Source organism: Bison bison, unplaced genomic scaffold, assembly GCF_000754665.1.
Source record: "Bison bison bison isolate TAMUID 2011002044 unplaced genomic scaffold, Bison_UMD1.0 scf7180017864063, whole genome shotgun sequence".
Lineage (NCBI taxonomy): Eukaryota > Metazoa > Chordata > Mammalia > Artiodactyla > Bovidae > Bison > Bison bison.
The window spans coordinates 9286587-9307574 of NW_011494635.1; the positions used below are offsets into that span (position 1 = coordinate 9286587).

General features: G+C 37.2%; 1 protein-coding gene across 3 annotated transcripts in view; it reads right to left on the reverse strand.

Moving 5' to 3' along the window:
* Positions 1–3008: 3008 nt before the first annotated feature.
* The window catches only part of GPCPD1 (glycerophosphocholine phosphodiesterase GDE1 homolog (S. cerevisiae)), a 67119-nt gene continuing 49139 nt past the window's right edge, over positions 3009–20988 (reverse strand). For all 3 annotated transcript variants that reach the window (XM_010836444.1, XM_010836443.1, XM_010836442.1), the window contains 6 exons: positions 17328–17389; positions 15070–15135; positions 13376–13512; positions 12777–12912; positions 12251–12411; positions 3009–6639 (listed from right to left, as the gene is read on the reverse strand). In XM_010836444.1, the coding sequence (XP_010834746.1) occupies positions 6450–6639; positions 12251–12411; positions 12777–12912; positions 13376–13512; positions 15070–15135; positions 17328–17389 (752 nt within the window). In that variant the 3' untranslated portion in view covers positions 3009–6449. The remainder of the gene's footprint in view (positions 6640–12250; positions 12412–12776; positions 12913–13375; positions 13513–15069; positions 15136–17327; positions 17390–20988) is intronic.

Below are 20988 nucleotides of genomic sequence, written 5' to 3' on the forward strand. Positions count from 1 at the left end.
GAGGCCTGTTAACATTTTAAGACCTTTTCTTCAGAAAACTTATTTTTCTCTAAAGGTGATTATTCTAAAGTCAGGCACCACCCTCCAAAAGCATTAGATAAAGTTGCATTCCTATAGGGCAAAGGTGTGGTGGGCTTTAACAAGAAAAGAATTAACTCAAGGGTCCAAGGTTACAAACATTGAGGCTACTACTTACATTTCTATACACCCATTATATTAATCAATACACTGCCAAGGACACAGTAGGTAAGGGATATGGAGACTTAGCAGCAAACATTGGCCCAATAAGTGAAAAACCCTTCACCAATACAGTTTCTAATCAATCTTTTAACTACTCAAAGGAATCTGTGTTTAGACAGTTTAGAACATCTCCTGCCTCTCACAGTTGGGAGGCTCTGAACAATCACGTGTGGCCGGAAAAACCTATTCAGGCAGGCTAGAGGACTTCCAAAGGAGCTTGTAGGTTGAAACACTATCACACCCAGGAACTTTATTAACTGGAGCTATAAGTTAACTCTTTTTTCAGAGAGAGGTAGTGGGGGACAGCCCCCCATAAAATCAGAAGTGTAGGTGAGAACACAAAGCAGAAAGTAGGCAGACTCTGGTTTTGGGGTAGATGCTCAAGAATTTCCAGGGGAACTCCTGAGGCTCGATCCTGCCTTTGCGTATGCCCAGCCTCCTTCCTCCTGACCTTTGCCACGGGCGGAGATCGCTCCCAGCAGAAAGTGATAGTCATTTTCCTAAGTTGATTTCTACTACTCTGTTCATGACACACCCCAGGTTATGTTCACTTTTGCAAGAGTATGGATTCCACCCAACTAACATGAAATAGCATTTGAATCTTCATTTGGTGTGCTTTTAAAAACTCCCAATAAGCTGATACTTTACAGATTCGTGTCCTGGCCATTACTTTCTAGGAATGGATCCTCTGTACTCTTTCTGTCCAAGAGGCAGAGGGGAGAAAAGTTGGTACCCTGGGCAAAAGTGTAGGCCCTCTGTGATTGCTTTGATGTTCAGTCACAAAGTCGTGTCCCAACTCTTTGTGACCCCATGGACTGCAGCATGCCAGGCTTTTCTGTCCTCCACTATCTCCCCGAGTTCTCTTAAATTCAAGTCAGTGAGTTGGTGATTTTACCTAACCATTTCAACTTCTGCTGCCCTGTTCTCCTTTTGTCTTCAATCTCTTCCAGCATCAGGGTCTTTTCCAGTGAACCGGCTGTTACCATCATGTGACATCAATCTGTCAATTATCAGCTTCAGTTCTTCCAATATTCAGGGTTATTTCTTTTAAAATTCACTGGTTTGATCTCCACATAGTCCCATAGATTCTCTCAAGAGTCTTCTCCAGCAGCAGAATTCAAAGGCATCAGTTCTCCAGCACTCAGTAGTCTTTATGGCCCAACTCTCATATGCACACGACTACTGGAAAAAACATTAGTTTGGACTACATGGACCTTGGTCAGCAAAAAATATTGTCTCTGCTTAATATGCTGTGATTTGGACCGTACTTCAGAACACTGAAGGAGGTGAGATGGGAGCAGGTCTGGTGAAAGGAAGGAAAAATCTTTGTTGAGGTGTGTTAAATGTGAGATGCCCCATTATATCTCCAAGTGGAGATGCAAACTGACGACTGGATATATGAATCTGGGGCTTAGAGAGGTCTGGGCTACAGAAAAATACATTTGAAATCATGGAACTTTTACTAAGGTTTAGTTTCTTTCCCATGAAATTATGTAATTTGGTTCTGCAAGTAAGTTTCAGAAGTTCATTCATCCTGTATGTATTTGTTTTCTGAGAAAAAAAAAAAGCAGAGGTATGATTGGATCAATTTAGTAGAGGACCAGACAAATTATTTCCATTCATTGCCAAGTCATATCCAACTCTTTTGCAACCCCATGAACTGTTGATGGGACTTCTCAGGCAAGAATACTGGAGTCAGTTGCCATTTCCTTCTCTAGATCTTCTCAACCCAAGGGTCAAACCTGCATCTCCTGCATTGTCAGGCAGATTCCCTACCACTGAGCCACCAGTGGATTATTATTCCTATACTAACATTACTTTCTTCATTATTTAAAAACTCATTTTACGCTGTCATTTTCCTTAAAAATCACCAATAAACTTTTATCTCCTACAAAGATGCAAGGCCTCTGACATCCTTAAATCCTTTTCCATTGTTGGGATGGCTCCATGATCCTCTCTGAACATACTACTACTTTGGCCTCTGAGTTTCCAAAGGCTGTGCCCCAAACTGACCACCACCCCATTCCACAAGGGCTTGAGAGCCTCATGTAAACTTTGTTCCAATCCATGAGTTCTCCTCCAATACCTACTTGTGCATCTTAATCATATGCTTACTTTTAAAACATTTCAAATCCATTTCTCAATATATACCCACTAAGAGATTATTTCAATAAGTTTCCACTCATGAACACCACGATACATTACTTCTAGTATGTATACTTTCTTTCTACCCCAAAAGTACATGATCCAAACCTAAAACAGTGTAAACCACTTGTATTCAAATCTAAATGAATAGAACTCCACTGTCAACCTAGAGTACCAAGCCAGTAATAATGTGTGTGCGTGTTCGGGGTCGGGGGAGGAATGCAGTCAGGGTGTGGAGAGTCAAGGAACAAAGCATAATGATGGTCCCTCAAGACTCATGAGCACTGGCCCCACAGGTCATGCAAGTCCTACCCAAGGCAGTACCTGATTCAGCCACCCACTGCAGGATATAGGTGTACTGCCCTAGAAAGGGACAGGCCTGGGAGAAATCTACCTTATCTGCCACTCATTCCCATGACTGTCCTCATTCAGCACGAAGGAGAAAATTAGTTATGGTAACCCATAAACTAAGTGACCCCAAGAAACTGGGGGTGGAGTGAGAACTCCATGTTTAAACATGCCAACACACATGCACATGCATGCACACACACTCAGACAAAATGGCTGCACAGCATACAAAAACATATGTATACTGTGAAACAATCTGAGTTAGGAAACTAGGATTGTAGTCTCCACCATTTATTCATCTAGTTCATATCTAAATATAGAACACTATGGTAGTGCTAGAAACGCAAAGAAGTCCTTGCCCTTAAGGGGCTTACAATCTTATAAGGGAAATAGAACAGGCACATAAAAAGTGGGTACAAGAAAGCATATGCTAACAAATGCCACAAAAATTCAGAGGGCAGGATAGTCCAAGAACACAGGGCTGGGAGTCACAAAGCCCAGTTGTAGTCCCAACCCAGTAAGTCAGTTAACTTGTCTGGGTTTACTACCCCAGCTGCAAAATTGTGAGATTTAGAGGCTGTATGTACTTGTTTGCATCATGATTCTGATCAAAAGCAGAGGAATGGTTTTTGAGCTGGTGGCACCTGAGCTGAACGCAGAAGGAAGTCAAGGAAAGCGGTGCTGAGGTAGGCTTAAGTATGGGCTTCGGAGGGGAGAAGAAAGACAAATGTCACAAGGAGCAATGGGAGTGAGGTAAACAGGTGGCGGTGGCAGCCCTCAGGCACCACTGACACAGGAATGAACTGTGTTCCTCATACTTACATTCAGTTACAGTACATAATTCCAGATAATGGAAAAAAATCAGAGAATAATGGCAGCATTTTATCAAACATTTCACTCGATTTCCAAAAAATATAAAATAATTTAACATTATACTTCTACATTTAAAGTTGACATTAATAAACTATTCCAACTGCCAAAATGTAAACCAACTCACTGCAAAATGTAAACCAACTCAAAGTTTACATCTTAGTAAATTAAATCTCTTAACTCAAAAGTACATTTGATACAAATTATATTATCCTCAAAATTCCAACGCTTCTTTTCTACTATGTCCCCATGCACTATGGAAATAAAAATTTGTAAAACAATGTCCCTACCCTTGAAGAGCCTGCAACGTGGTGAGATGAACATTAACTGTGTCTACCAAGAATGTACCATTTTGCATGACATGATCAAGGAATGAACATTTGGCCATGGAGTTAAAAAAAGGTGGATTCATCCCTTTCTAAGTTTTGGCAAGGGTGCAGCAGAGAGGTTGATGAAGGGCTAAAGGAGAAATGAGTGTGAGCAAGGAGAAAGTATCAGGGGCAGAAAAGGCTTCCAGGCAAGGCACATGGCTACAGACAGGGAGCAATGTGGGAATACGACATGGCGAGGGCCTAATACAGTCACAGTATAGCTAGTGCAGAGTGTATGGGGCAACAGCTAGTGATATGGAAGTTCTATAAAAAGGGAAGCTACTGCTAGCTATGAGTTAATCAGAAAATCCCATGGATGGAGGAGCCTAGTAGGCTGCAGTCCCTGGGGTCGCTAAGAGTCAGACACGACTGAGCGACTTCACTTTCACTTTTCACTTTCATGCATTGGAGAGGAAATGGCAACCCACTCCAGTGTTCTTGCCTGGAGAACCCAGGGACAGGGGAGCCTGGTGGGCTGCCATCTATGAGGTTGCACAGAGTCGGACACGACTGAAGTGACTTAGCAGCAGCAGCAGCAACCCTGGTGTTTGTAAGGTCAGCAAGAGACAGGAGAAAGTGAGCAGTGAGGTTCTGTCCTTGTCATAAGCAGTGGCTGTAAGCTCTACTCAGCAAATTATACTGTTGAGGAAACTGACCCCTACATCACTTCCTTTCCTGTTCCTCTTCTTTCCATTTATGATCTGCAAGTCTTCAAAATGGAGCTGGAACTAAAAAGGCACAGGGGAGGAGCAAACAAACAGGACTAGAAACACACATATGGCTACTCGAGTTATCATAAAGTAATGGTAACTGTGTTATACCAGGTCTGTAGATCAAAAAAAGTAATTCTTTTTCAGAAGTTTTCTAAAAGTCCCTAGTTCATACCAAGTTAATTTCCACACACAGTGTTGCAAAATCCTTTCAACATGAGAAAAGTATATAAAATCCCTGCAGAAAACTCCATTTCCTAAACTATTTTCCATTAAATATCAGTGTTACAAACAGAGTACCAGAGGATTTTAAAGCCTATCTTCAACACAATTAAGATCTGGCCAAAACTGCATTACTCAGCTTAAAAAAGTAAAGATACAACATACAACCGAACTTTTAGGTTCTCAGCTACTACCAAATCATATCAGTAATGAATAAACTGCCTACATGAAGTAAAAGCTGTATACAAATAAGCCATCCTTTCAGGGTGGACACTAAATTCCAATATCTCATAATAATAATAAGGGACCAATTTTACAAAAGTAACATCTTGAAATTTCATTTTATAATGAAGATAATAAATCTGTGTATTTTATTTAACATTCACTCATAAGTTATGCCAAAACAATCTGCTTCTAATAAAAGAAACCTTTGTATAATCCTAATAATACACATACACATATAGTAGCATCTTCCACATTTCTAAATAAATTACATGCATGACATTCATTAACCAATAAAGAATACCAATGAGAATTCAGGTCATTTATTTTTTGCACAGGGTTTTATCTACTGTAAACACACACATACATAAAACAAATCCACAAAGCAATGGTGTGTAATAGGTAGAGAGAGACACACTTAAGCATATTTAACATGCCTACAGACAACTTTTTTTTCCTTTTTTTTTTTTTAGGCAACAAAATATTTTTTCAGTCCTTGACACCTTCTCACACTCACCTAGCACCACAGATGCAAGGACTTACAGTAAACGTGTACAGTCTCATGCTTAAAACAGAAAGCATGCATTCAATAGAATTTATACACTATCATCTATTGTATGAAGTCTGCAATCCATACTTGTAATATTTTATACATTAAGTTACCCTGCAGCTTTTTGGAATTTTAATATTTATGCAAAATAACTTCTGAAAGATATATGAAACAAGTTTTCAAGGATCACCTTTAGGCTATTTACACAGGTATCGGTTTGGTTAAATGGGAAAATGGCAGCAGCCTCAAGGTTCATACTGAATGAAAATGGTGTGCATGTCAATTCATGTGAAAAATACATATACACACAGATGGCACAAAGGTTTGTGCAGTTGGAATCACCAGTGCAAATACATGCATTTGAGGTACTTATTTTTCCCATGGTCAGGTATAATTATGCATAGCCATGTTCTTCTGAGTGGTAAGTATTTCCGACCTGATCAAATAAAAAGCTGTACTAAGTGTAAATATGAGATATTTATATAGTTAATTCCGAAATTCTATGTTTAACATTATACATTTACACATTTAGTTTAAAATATTTACCAACCAATAAATATTCTCATGTAAAGAGATTGGTAATTATACCTGGCCAAGCGATTTAAATAGCATACTTGAAATTCTAGCAAGAACTGTAATGAAATAGAAAATACTTCATTATTGCTTCATTGGAATGAAAACCTAAAAGGCATAGATAAACAGTGCTTAGTGATGAAAAGTGAATACCCAGAATAGCGGTGCATGCCCCAAATGGTCTCCACCCAGTAAACGCTAAGCACTCTCCACGTTATCAATGCCATTGGCATCCACATGAATGTCAGGCTCCCCACACAAAGATGAGGGAACAAAGCGGCTAACAGTGGGACACAAACAGCTCTTAAGCTCTGGTAATTCTTGCTTCAGGCGTTCCAACTGCTCCACTTGGAATATATTTGGCTGTTCAGGCATCCAATCATATATCCTATGATGAGACAAACACAAAACATAAAATAGGTAATTTTATGGCTTACTTAGGATCTGACAACCTACAGAATGCCTAGAACACCTATACTACAAAGTCTTAATTTTTTCTTAAAAGATATAAGCATCAGTTCTATTTAAAAACATTTCTTTTCTTCCAGTCTACTCACTGCCTTTTTGCGACCCTGAAGCAAAAGAGCTGATTATAAATTGAATCAGAAAATGAAATCTGTAGCTTACTCATGATTCTTCAAGTATCTTTTCTTCAGGTTAATCAATCAGCAATGCCTTAACTGACAGATGGGAACTTACTACAAGGTAGAGCTGGAATTCATACCCGGTTCTGACTTCAAAGCACTAAAGATCAAGATGAAAAGGACTGCTCGGGACTTCCCTGGCAGTTCTGTAGTTAAGAACCCACCTTTCCACTGCAGGCTACATGGGTTCCAGCCCTGGTTGGGGAACTAAGATCCCACATGCTACACGATGCAGCCAAAACATTAAGATTAAATTAAAATTTAAAAAAAAAAAAAAAAGAAAGAAAGGACTACTCACCAGTGTGAAAATTATGCTAAAGCTATGTAGCACTAACAGATGTATCTAGAGTTGAGAGCCCCAAGTGACAATGACGGTACTAGCACTGCCCACCAGCACAGCAAGGAAGGCCTTTCACTGTTTTAAAAACCAGACAATTTATGTGAGGCACTAACTGTTTATGACATCAAGCCACTCAGCAGTGCTCAGACTCTTTGCGACACCATGGACTGTAGCCTACCAGGCTCCTCTGTCCATGGGATTTTCCAGGCAAGAATACTGTCCTCCAGGGGATCATCCCAACCCAGGGACCGAACCCAAATCTCCTGTGTCTCTTGCATTGGCAGGTGGATTCTCTACCACTGAGCCACCTGGGAAGCTGCTATGACATCACAATAGGGAGAATTTTCTTAAACAAGATTTTTCAAGTATTGATTTTATGAAATATTTCACTATTCTAACACAAAGACAATTAAAGGCATATATAAAATAATGAAGAGTGATCTCTGGATCAAGACTGGATAGAAGCATCTAAGTTCACTCCCTATATCCTGTTAGAAATAAAATAAGGGTATTGAGAGAAAATTCACTAAATATGAGAAAAACCAAAGACAGACAGCAACAAAATTTTAGAAGCTGTTAAACAGATGGATAAGTGATAAAGTACTTCAGTTAGCAGAATAGAAAAGTCCAAACCACAAGCTAGTAGTTGAAAAAATGAAAAGGGTTAAGTTAAAAGCAGCCCAGACTCCTCTGGAACTGGGTAAGGGGAGGAAGGGGCTCAAAGATGGAGGATGGGCTGAAGGTTGAGCAGTAGCAAGTGGTTCCCTTCCATTTAACTCCCTGCTGTGGAGGCTGCCCCTGCCCTACTTGGTCCAGGTCAAATGAAGGAGAAGACTAGGTGAGAGAGTTTGAGGCATTTTATAAAATAGCCATCAGCATCAGGGAAATTAGAGAGGGTACAAATACAACAAATTCTAACAACATGCCCTTCACCCATCTCTCTTTCCTCACTTGACTCCAAGAAACTGAGCAGCCAGACTTGTATCCTCTAAGTACAATATATTACAGAGTCTTCTAGGAGGAATCTGACCAATCAAAAAGCAAAGTTTTTAATCTAATGATAGATGTATGACCAAAGGGGTCACACATATTATTCCACAGTGAGATTTCACAAGCCATATTCATACACTCAGGAGTTTTCAACAAGCTTTTTAGATACCAGTTCCTTAACCAAAGATTTCTAAATATCTGAGGAAATCTTCTAACATGTGAGATAGTGAGCAAAAGAGAAGAAAAAAAAAATTTTGTAAGTGATCCTTAATGACTTCAGAGAAATAGAAATTTCATCAAATGAGAACAGAATTTTTTAAATACATACATAAAAAGGAGCATTCAGAGGAAAAAAGACAGTTCTTGGAAATTAAAAGCACAACTGCTGCTGCTGCTGCTAAGTCGCTTCAGTCGTGTCCGATTCTGTGCGACCCCATAGACGGCAGCCCACCAGGCTCCCTCGTCCCTGGGATTCTCCAGGCAAGAACACTGGAGTGGGTTGCCATTTCCTTCTCCAATGCATGAAAGTGAAAAGTGAAAGTGAAGTTGCTCAGTTGTGTCCGACCCTCAGCAACCCCATGGACTGCAGCCTTCCAGGCTCCTCTGTCCATGGGATTTTCCAGGCAAGAGTACTGGAGTGGGGCGCCACTGCCTTTTCCGACAGCAGATACAAAAAACTCAACAGGATAAGCAGACACAAAGGTTGACGAAATCTTTGAAAGTAGAACAAAAAGACAAAGATATAAAATAGGAAAAAAGCTAAGAATTTAAATCTGGTCGAAGAGTACATAATATACAAATGAAAGGATTTCTATAAAGAAAAATAAAAGGGATACCAAGTGTCTAGCACATGGGTAAAACGAGACCCACAAGACCATCTTTATGAAAATTTGGAACACTAGAGACAAAAGCACAGATTCTCCAGAATTCTGGAAAACAAACAAATCACATGTGAGGGAGTAGGAATCAACATGGTTTCATATTTCTTAATAGCACAATGGAATTGTGAAGATAATGGAAAAATGCTTTTAAACGTCTTAAAAAAATGATTTCTAACATGGAATTTTATGCCCAGCCACTTCCAGACATGCAAGACTTCAGGCTTTCCATCCTCCTTTCTCAAGAAGATACTGAACTACGTGTTCGATAAAAATGATTGTAAAGCAAGAGAGAAAAAGATCTGGACTACAGGAAACAGGAGCTGTGACCTAAGAACTGCTGCTCAGCGTGGCAGTTGTACCCAAAGTCAAGCAATGTTACTGAAGAAGACTGAATGGATGGACAGGCTTGCTGTGGGCTAGCACAGTCGGACACGACTGAAGTGACTTAGCAGCAGCAGCAGCAACACTCTAAAAGAGCCCCTGCCTATCCTACCAGCTTTGAAACCTACAGAATGCCCTGAACCATTTAACATTTGTTGATTCAGTTTCCACTCTACTTGACAGGTTTATTTTGGGCTGGCCTACTCCTGAGAACTCTTAGGAGGCTCCAGTGAGCAGAACAAGCACAGAAAAGCCCGCTCCATGTGCCCATATTCCTATTATACTTCCAATGCCTAATCCACAGACAAATGCCTTATGCTGAGCTAGAGACCCAGCGGGTCACAAAATTAGTCCAGAAAGTTAAGACTAACATAGAAAAGGTGCAAGCCAATGGCACAATCATTTAAAAAAGCACACATACATAAATACTCAGGGACCATAATCTTTTTAACTTATTTAATAGTTTCAGGTACACACTTGTAGATTAAGAATGTAACAAGTAGGGAAAGAGTACAAATAAAGTTTAAAGCCATGAAAAACTAAATGTTATATTGTCTAGCAATAAAAATAAGAATTTAACAAATTTTAAGAGAATAATATGATAATCAGTTATATCTGAGGGAGGGGGTAAGGGAATATAATTAGAGAGGGGCACACAAGTGAGTTCATATCTAATAATAATGTTCTTTAAATGTGGGTTCTGTTACTGAATTCTTTTAAATAATTTGAGCAGGCACAGTACACAAAGAGGAAACATTGCTCAATTTAATGTATGAGGCAAGTATTATCCTCATGTCAAAATTAGACAAAATTAGACAATTAGGTAATTTACCTTTACCCGATAAAGGTAAATTAAAGGCCATCTTAGTCATTACTACAAATGCAGAAATTCCAAATATCAGCAAATTAAGAATAGCAGCTTGTATAAGATAATAAATCACAAAACCATGATTAAATCTAAAATCTGTTAATGCCTTTGTAAAAACAGGACTGGTTTTGATAAATTAAAACACATCACAATTCTCCCCCATGTAAAATGAAACAAAGGCTCTGAATCATTTAAATCTTCAATATGTCTAAATTTGATAATGAAAAAATAATAGCAATAAGCACGTTAATTACCATAAGAAACAGTTTTAAAAAAAATTTACACAGGAACTCAGGGACAATTAAAGAGCTAGGAAAGACTGCTAGGTTTTTCTTGGTTGCACCTCATTGCTTGCAGGATCTTAGCTGCCCAACCAGGAACTGAACCTAAGTCACTGACAATGAAAGCACTAACTCCTAAGCACAGAGCGCGAGGGAATTCCCAGGACTGTTGAACTATGTGAAGTACGTACACACACACACCACACACACAGAAGACACATATATATGTAGTTCATATATATAAGTATGGTTGATTATATATATACATGTAATACTTTGACTAAAATTTTTTTAAAAAGAAGAAAAAACTTCCAAGAATAATAAAAATTGACCCTACCCAGTCTCTCACCTCTCACTGGGCCCAAGCAGAAGCCCAGTGCTGGGCCACCTCAACATCCCCCACACACACCCTCAACACAGTCCTGCCCTGGTGCCTGCTCTCACCTCTGCCTAAAATGCAAAATCTGTCAGAGCAAATTTAACCACCACCACCCATGCTCAAATATATCTCTTGCTTCCTCTTTAAAATTATTTTTGTTGACCCTGTGCCAGGAAGCACTCACTTTGTTTTGGCCTTTTATATATATCACACAGTATCTTCCTGTTTTCCTTGCAAGGTCAGTGTTTGCTACAACCAAGTAGGGCCCTTTGGATGAAGGATCTGACTAAAATTTCTGTACTCTACAAAAGCTGTACATGGTATAATCTCACAATATACTTTTCTTACCTGAAAATGTTTGCAATCATTCCTTCCTCCTCCTCAAAGAAATATTCCCTCAAAATTTGCTAAATAAAGCACTTTCATCATATTGCAATTTAAAATTTTTAATTTTCCTTTAATTAGATGGAAACATCTAATAAAAAGAATCATGAATTATGCAGCTTAAAGAAATATTAACCAAATACTTTAAAAGGCAGGCATTATCCGGGTTGTAGTTTTAAGACAAGACTAGTTCAGACAAAATAGCAGGGGTGGGGAAAGCTTTATTAAGCAAGCAATATAACTTTATAGAACAAACAGTAATACGAACTAAATCCAAGGACTGTATTTTTTTAAAGCAGGTCTGGTAACAAATTTTATCACTTACTTGATGTTGCTCAAGTATTAGTAAGCCCACTAAACCCCCTCAGCAGAGTAAACCTTCTAACCCCAGATTTCTTTACACTAAGCAACCTTTTCATCTCTCAGAGATCTCAGACTTACGTTTTAAACAACCAGTAAATTTATTTAAAAACAAATTACTTAAGCTACTGTATTGTCCAAAAATCTGGCAATACCAAAGTGAACAAAACAGGCAAAGCCTTGCCCTCATGGAGGGCAAGGACTGACTTAGAGGGATGTACATAGTATGAAAAGCCACAGAACAGGATGAGACCACCAAGAAAGTTGTTGCAGACAGAGAACAGGTTTAGGGCAAACAGCCACCTCCACCTGCAAGATGAGTCAATATATCCAGGTTAGTGAGCAATCATCTGAATTTTTAACAAACTTCCCAAGTGACTGTGGTATACTCCAAAGTGTGAAAAAATTTCACTGACAAATAAATGTTAAGATAATTATACTACTTTTCCTCTTCTAACAATCCATGAAAATTTTTCATAAAAAACAAATACCTATCATAAATTAGACCATTAACTCCAAATTCCTTTAATTTCTTTCTGTTTTCAGGATCGTTGGTATCATCACCCCAGCAGAATATGACCAGTCCCTTAGCTTTTGCTTCTTGAATATAGGACGGATTTCTGAGTAGATCTTCAGTATGTGCATTTATCCCCTAAAAGATGAAAAATAAGTTACTCATGAAAAAGTAACTTATTAACTACAAATTCTAAATGGTCATACTCTATATTAGTATTCTGTAAAGTAGAATGGACAGGGAAGATGATTCATAAAACCCACTCAGAACACTAAACTACAAAACATACTTAACCTAGGCCTGCAAGAAAATTTTTGTCAGTAGTAGTCATTTAACTGCTTTTCAGTCTGTAATTTAATATTTTCATTTTATGTAGAGCTATCTGCTCATTATACATAGGTCAAAACTAACCACTCAGATGTTAAATTAATATATAATTTTACTTACTATTACTCTAAAACATTTTTCAAAAAATAAATATTAAAAATTCAAGCATAGCTTACCAGTAGATTTTCAAATTGTGCAAAGCTCATTGCAATGGGGGTTGTCCGAGATCTGAGGTCCATGAGTTCAGGGTAAATATCAGATTTCCCCTGAGTCAAAAATAATATGGGATATTTGTTCTGCTTTTGCCGAACCCTAAAAAAAGACAATTTAAAAAATATTTTTCACTGGGCAGATAACCATAACATATGGCTTTGAAATTTGAGAAAATACTAAAAATATAAAGAAAAAAAATTAAAGGCATACTCGTTACAGAGGTATAACAAGCATTAACATACATTGCCTTTAAGTTAAAAAAAAGAAAAGAAAAAATTAAATTATTCTATACAAGAGTTAAAATGCTCTCAGAAATGGGCCAAAAGAAAGCCCCTGAGGGATTACAATTCGGTAAGGAGGATTTAATGTCTGTAAAATGAAACACAGGGTGTGAGGTGCTCCAACCCAGTGGTGTACAAGGCATCTCAGTAGAGAATATATAAAATGCAATACAGAAGACAAATCAAGGGTGAAGGCTGACCACTTCCTTACCTCCTACTGCAGTAATCCTACTCTAAATCCTAGCTATAGTCTAAGTATACAGGAGAAAAAAACTACTTACATTGTGCAAATATCTGCATCAAATGAAGAAAATACTATTCTCCTCTTCCCAGAATTTTCTAAAACAGTTTTTAAAATTATATCCAAAAACAGATTCATGTCAAAATATGTTGATAAGTTACCATCCCACATTCCATCCTATCGAAGAATAGGAAAACAAAAGTCATTAAATACCCTAGAATCACAGTACTAAGAAAAATTCTTGAGAACAGTCCAACTAGTATTTTACAGATATGGAAAGCAAAGGCCTTTGTGAATTATTATAATTAGGTACAGATACAAAGTGATTATAACATCAATTGACTTTTGCTTTAATAAAGTTTAACAAAATAAAAGCTAAAATTCTGAAAATCTGAAATCTACTGTAATTTTAAAATATTTTTATATAATCTTCACAAACTGTAAGTGGACAAAAAGACTCCACTTTATTTGTTAACTCACTAGCCAAAAATCCCTGGTAATTAAGAATTACTAGTTAAAAATCTCATTCTTGAGTCTTAGACATATTGCTGCTGCTGCTGCCAAGTCGCTTCAGTCGTGTCCAACTCTGTGCGACCCCATAGACGGCAGCCCACCAGGTTCCCCCATCCCTGGGATTTTCCAGGCAAGAACACTGGAGTGGGTTGCCATTTCCTTCTCCAGTGCATGAAAGTGAAAGTGAAGTCCATTACAGTTATTCTAAAAGCTCTGAAAACTTAAAAAAATCAAGTACTAAGAAAAACATGTTAGCCAGGACCAGCTTATCATAAATAGCGATGTAAAAGACATGCTTTAGGACAGTTTTGATTATTCTGACCAAAACAAATACCAGAATTGCCTGGATTAACTACTTCCAATGTCCCCCACCCCAACCAGCACTCTTAGCATGCAGCCCCATCTGATACATTCAAGAGTTAGTTGTTTTCCTGGAGTAGAACACTACTAGGCTGCATAAAGTCAAGGCTCTTTTTCACCATTTAAGCACAGTAGCAGCTTTTCAATAAATAATTCTTTATTGAACAAAAGAATGACTAAATTTTAGACATGTGTGCAGAAATTTCTTTTCCTAATTAATTACTACTAGCTATTGCCACTTCACAGAAAACTGCTTAGGCAATTATTTAAGGTATATATTGAGATGGGGATAAAAAAAACAAAAACTAATCAGTTACTAAGTTCTGACTGGTTAGATTTCTCACTGTTCCTTTTACAAGTCACAGAAATTGTCCATATTACTGTGCGCATGAGAAGCATGTAAACTGGAATTTCTACTATAATGTAATCATAACTGGGCTTCGTCATAACTGATGGCTCAGTTGGTAAAGAATCCGCTTCCAATGCAGAAGATTGCAGTTTGATTCCCGGGTCGCGAAGATCCGCTGGAGAAGGGATAGGCTACCCACTCCACTATTCTTGGGCTTCCCTGGTAGCTCAGCTTGTAAAGAATCTGCCTGCAATCCGGGAGACCTGGGTTCAGTCCTGGGGTTGGGAAGATCCCCTGGAGATGGGAAAGGCTACCCACTCCATAACTACTTTTAAGAACTGAAATAAGTGTAAATTCCGCTTTATTTAAAAGGTCTAACAAGCACTGTGCCTGCTGGAAGAAGCCATAAGATTTCAGTGTCACTTATTCCACTAAACAAAGAGACAAGAATCAATGCATTTAAAGAAACAAGAGGGAGGAAAGAAGAATGGGTCACATGGAGAACAGCTTACCCTTTGTTGGCAGATCCATTTAATTTCTATGTTAAACCCGACATCTTCTGGCAAAGATTCTAAAACCTAGAGGTGCGTTTGTTGGTGGTAAATTTTGTTTATTTTTGGTGAGATGAATGGTAGAATAAGAAGGAAAAAAAGAAAAACAAATTTATTACAAAAAGCAACCTGTAAGAAAACATATCACTAGTAAGGATAAAGCGCTTTGTGCCGCTGGTAAAAACCACTATCTTTTTTTATACTCAAACTGACAACCTGGTTAATGATTAAATTGAATAAGAAAGTCAAAACAAATTAAATAGCAAAGACAGTGGTCTTTAGCATGTGATAATTGATTACTACTTAACATTGAGATGATCCTAACCTAAAATTCTTCTCACTATTAGTACTGAACAACTAAAGTGAGCAGATAAGGAGCCTCATGAATTTAAAAAGACGTCTGTCATATTTTCTGAATCGCATCCAGGCATGTCAGTCTACTAAGATATACAAAAAAATATAATTTCTAGCTTGTTTTTAAGGTGGTGATACTTAACTTGTACCACAGTAATAACTCCCTGGAAAGATGTTATCTTTAAAGTTAAAGAGGCTCATAAATAAAAAAAGTCTTTATATAAATAAGTGTATCAATTTATCTAAATTATCTAGACACTATGTAGTAATACCACTTGCCCTGGCATTACTAGAAAATACAATCTAAAAAAAAAAGAAAAAGAAAATATAATCTAAAATATGAAGCTTGAGACTTCCCTGGTGGTCCACTGGTTAAGAATCCACCTTCCAATGCAGGGGATGTGGGTTCGATTGCTGGTCAGGAAACTAACATCCTACATGCCATGGAGCAATTAGAGAACTACTAAGCCTGCATGCTTCTACAGTTATTACAGCTGCACACCTCAATGAAATGTCCCTGTGGTACAATTTGAGAAAGCCCATGGGATGCAATGAAAACCCAGCACAGCCAAATTTTAAAAAATAAAATAAAATAAAATATGAAGCTTGTTTATTAACGTACAAACAGCTGATTTTTTATTCAAACACCAATTTGTTTTGTCAAATACTCAAGCATGCTAAAGCAGAAAATGAATTTAGAACAATTTATTTCAAAGTTTAGAAACCACTTAACATGGACAGTATATATGGTATTTAATTTTATAATAGCAAGTAAAAGAATAAAAACAGAATAAGAATATAGCCTGGAATTCTGGTGACCTTGGATATAGTCCCGGTCTACGTTAACCAGCTGCATGAAAAGTACGATACCTAAAACAAGCTGTACTTAATCTCCTGTGAGTTTTTTTTACTTTGTTCTCTGATATGTTTAGCCTTACTTAATATATCTGCCATATTTTTACTGGACTAATGCACAATCAGAAAAGAACCCTTTGATACACATTTTTTAAAAATCTGTTTTTCTGTTCTATGAAATCATGTCCAGAAATCATGAAATTTCTAAGAACCAAATGATTTTAGAATTTTGGACTAGAAGGAATGACTTAGCTAGGCTTCACAAATATCTGAAAAATTATTCAAACCATGACCTAAAGGCATTAGGACAATGACTATTAATAGGGGTTCTCTTGTAGCATCCTTTTTAGAGGGTAAATAATCATGATACACTGGTATTACCTATTTTTTTGCCTAAGAAAACTACTGTAGCTGACACATCATCAGAAATACAGTAGAGAACAGGAAAATTAGGAAATGGAGCCAACAAGAACAAAAGCAGATTCAGCATGATCAAAGAGGGTATTTGACCTGCCTGTCAAAGGAATTCCTTTATGAATTGTGTCTAGTTTTAAATCTTTAAATCTTTGTTACACTTTTTCAGAGTGAATTCTTGAAATTTGTATCTCACTTTAAGTAACCAGGGTACTATATTCTTTGGTTGGAGAATTTCTCTCTAAAAGCCAAACACCAGCCTTAAATTTCGTAAAAATGCCTCTCCCATCATCACACTTCCCCCTGTACTCTCTTTTCTATGCCCTTTCCTCTCTGTTTATATACAGAAATATGTGAATTTCCTGTTCTTACCAAATTAATCCATTGAGGTAGGAAATTTATTCATCTGAGCAAATCAGTTTCTCATCAAAAAAAAAAAGTACACAAATACACAAGAATGTATCTTCTCTAAAAAGCATCAAACATTAGTTTACATTACACGGCTTTTTTAGTGCCCATTTAAAAAACCAAAATAAATTATTCAGATATAAAAGAATTAATGATAGCACTACCTGAAGTTTATCTAAAGAACTTACCATCTTAAGAGAAGGAAATGGCTGATTTTCAGAAAAGGAATTTTCTTCTTCAACCATAGATTCTGAAATTTTAAATATAAAAACTCAGTAGATTAATGCCACTTTATCACTAAGACATTCCCTGAAATTCTTAAGGAAGTAGTTATGAGATCCTTTCACATACAGTATTTTTAAAAGCTCTTGTATTTAGTAATTTTAACCAATAAAACACCCATTTTCAAAATAAACATCCTTTATGAAGACCACTTTACAATATTTAATAGAAACATCTAATTTTATGACCTCAACAGTGATTATTTTCTTATAAAAATTATACTTTGTAAAAGAAGTTGCAAGAAATTATTTTTTATAGCTCATTGAGATTAAGGGCTATGTAAAGTAATGCTCAAAATTCTCCAAGCCAGGCTTCAGCAATACATGAACTATGAACTTCCAGATGTTCAAGTTGGTTTTAGAAAAGGCAGAGGAACCAGAGATCAAATTGCCAACATCTGCTGGATCATCAAAAAAGCAAGAGAGTTCCAGAAAAACATCTATTTCTGCTTTATTGACTATGCCAAAGCCTTTGACTATGTGAATCACAATAAACTGTAGAAAATTCTGAAAGAGATGGGAATACCAGACCACCTTGCCTGCCTCTTGAGAAATTTGTATGCAGGTCAGGAAGCAAGTTAGAACTGGACATGGAACAACAGACTGGTTCCAAATAGGAAAAGGAGTACATCAAGGCTGTATATTGTCACCCTGCTTATTTAACTTACATGCAGAGTACATCATGAGAAACGCTGGACTGGAAGAAGCACAAGCTGGAATTAAGATTGCCGGGAGAAATATCAGTAACCTCAGATATGCAGATGACACCACCCTTATGGCAGAAAGTGAAGAGGAACTAAAAAGCCTCTTGATGAAAGTGAAAGAGGAGAGTGAAAAAGTTGGCTTAAGGCTCAACATTCAGAAAACGAAGATCATGGCATCTGGTCCCATCAGTTAGATGGGACCAGATGCCATCTATTTCATGGGAAATAGATTAGGAAACAGTGGAAACAGTGTCAGACTATTTTTTTGGGCTCCAAAATCACTGCAGATGGTGATTGCAGCCATGAAATTAAAAGACGCTTCCTCCTTGGAAGGAAAGTTATGACCAACCTAGATAGCATATTCAAAAGCAGAGATATTTCTTTGTCAACAAAGGTCCAACTAGTCAAGACTATGGTTTTTCCAGTGGTCATGTATGGATGTGAGAGTTGGACTGTGAAGAAAGCTGAGCACCGAAGAATTGATGCTTTTGAACTGTGGTGTTGGAGAAGACTCTTGAGAGTCCCTTGGACTGCAAGGAGATCCAACCAGTCCATCCTAAAGGAGATCAGTCCCGGGTGTTCATTGGAAGGACTGATGCTAAAGCTGAAACTCCCAATACTCTGGCCACCTCATGCAATTGGGGGCAGGAGGAGAAGGGGACAACAGAGGATGAGACGGCTGGATGGCATCACCGACTCGAAGGACATGAGTCTGAGTGAACTCTGGGAGTTGGTGATGGACAGGCAGGCCTGGTGAGCTGTGATTCATGGGATCGCAAAGAGGCAGACACGACTGAGTGACGGAACTGAACTGAACTGAATCTTGCTAATACTTCTACTTGAAATAGTAACTTAAAAATTAAGAGACTCTACAAGTACCATTGTGTCTTTGTTAGCATTATCATTTAATCCAAAATCAATTATGTCAAGGTACACAGAACTTTTTCCTAGAGAAAAAAATTTTCTATCAAGATTTAAACCTCCCCAACAAACAAAAGCAAACAAAAAGCAAAACAAAACCAACAAGTAACTAATCCTATGCAATGCAAATTCAAAAACTAAGTTACATAAAATTTTCCAGTAAAATAAGTTAAAAGTAAATTCATTAGTTATGAAACATTTACAAGCTTTCAAAGTCATATTTATGCTCCAGGGATATCTCTGAAGTTTTTGGCACCTCACAATGTCTTTATAAAGGCATTACACCTATCCTGTTATCCTAACTACAGACAAACATTTAATGAATACCTACTATAACCACATTATAAACTTTTCAGGGAATATAAAAATATTTTCACATCTTTGAGAGGTTTACATTTTGGTGGAAGATAAGCCATGTGCAAAAATAAAGGGTTACTAATACCAAAACCTGACAAAGATGCCACAAAAAAAGAAAACTACAGGCCAATATCACTGATGAACATAGATGCAAAAATCCTTAATAAAATTCTAGCAATCAGAATCCAACAACACATTAAAAAGATCATACACCATGACCAAGTGGGCTTTATCCCAGGGATGCAAGGACTCTTTAATATCTGCAAATCAATCAATGTAATCCACCACATTAACCAATTGAAAAATAAAAGCCATATGATTATCTCAACAGACGCAGAGAAAGTCTTTGATAAAATTCAATATCCATTTATGATAAAAACTCTCCAGAAAGCAGGAAGAGAAGGAACATACCTCATCATAATAAAAGCTATATATGACAAACCCACAGCAAACATTATCCTCAATGGTGAAAAATTGAAAGCACTTCCCCTAAAGTCAGGAACAAGACAAGGGTGCTGACTCTCACCACTACTATTCAACATAGTTTTGGAAGTTTTGGCCACCGCAATCAGAGCAGAAAAAGAAATAAAAGGAATCCAAATTGGAAAATAAGAAGTAAAACTCTCACTGTTTGCAGATGACATGATCCTCTACATAGAAAACCCTAAAGACTCCACCAGAAAATTATTAGAGCTAATCAATGAATATAGTAAAGTTGCAGGATATAACATCAACACACAGAAATTCCTTGCATTCCTATACACGAATAATGTGAAAATAGAAAGAGAAATTAAGGAAACAATTCCATTCACCATTGCAACGAAAAGAATAAAATACTTAGGAATATATCTAGCTAAAGAAACTAAAGACCTATATATAGAAAACTATGAAACACTGGTGAAAGAAATCAAAGAGGACACTAATAGATGGAGAAATATACCATGTTCATGGATCAGAAGAATCAATATAGTGAAAATGAGTATTCTACCCAAAGCAATCTACAGATTCAATGCAATCCCTATCAAGCTACCAATGGTATTTTTCACAGAGCTAGAACAAATAATTTCACAATTTGTATGGAAATACAAAAAAAACTCAAATAGCCAAAGCAATCTTGAGAAAGAAGAATGGAACTGGAGGAATCAACCTGCATGACTTCAGGCTCTATTACAAAGCCACAGTCATCAAGACAGTATGGTACTGGCATAAAGACAGAAATATAGATCAATGGAACAAAATAGAAAGCCCAGAGATAAACCTACTCACCTATGGACACCTTATCTTTGACAAAGCAGGCAAGAATATACAGTGGAGAAAAGACTATCTCTTTAACAAGTGGTACTGGGAAAACTGGTCAACCACTTGTAAAAGAATGAAACTAGAATACTTTCTAATACCATACACAAAAATAAACTCAAGATGGATTAAAGATCTAAACATAAGATCAGAAACTATAAAACTCTTAGAGGAGAACACAGGCAAAACATTCTCTGACAAAAATCACAGCAGGATCCTCTATGACCCACCTCCCAGAATATTGGAAATAAAAGCAAAAATAAACAAATGGGATCTAATTAAAATTAAAA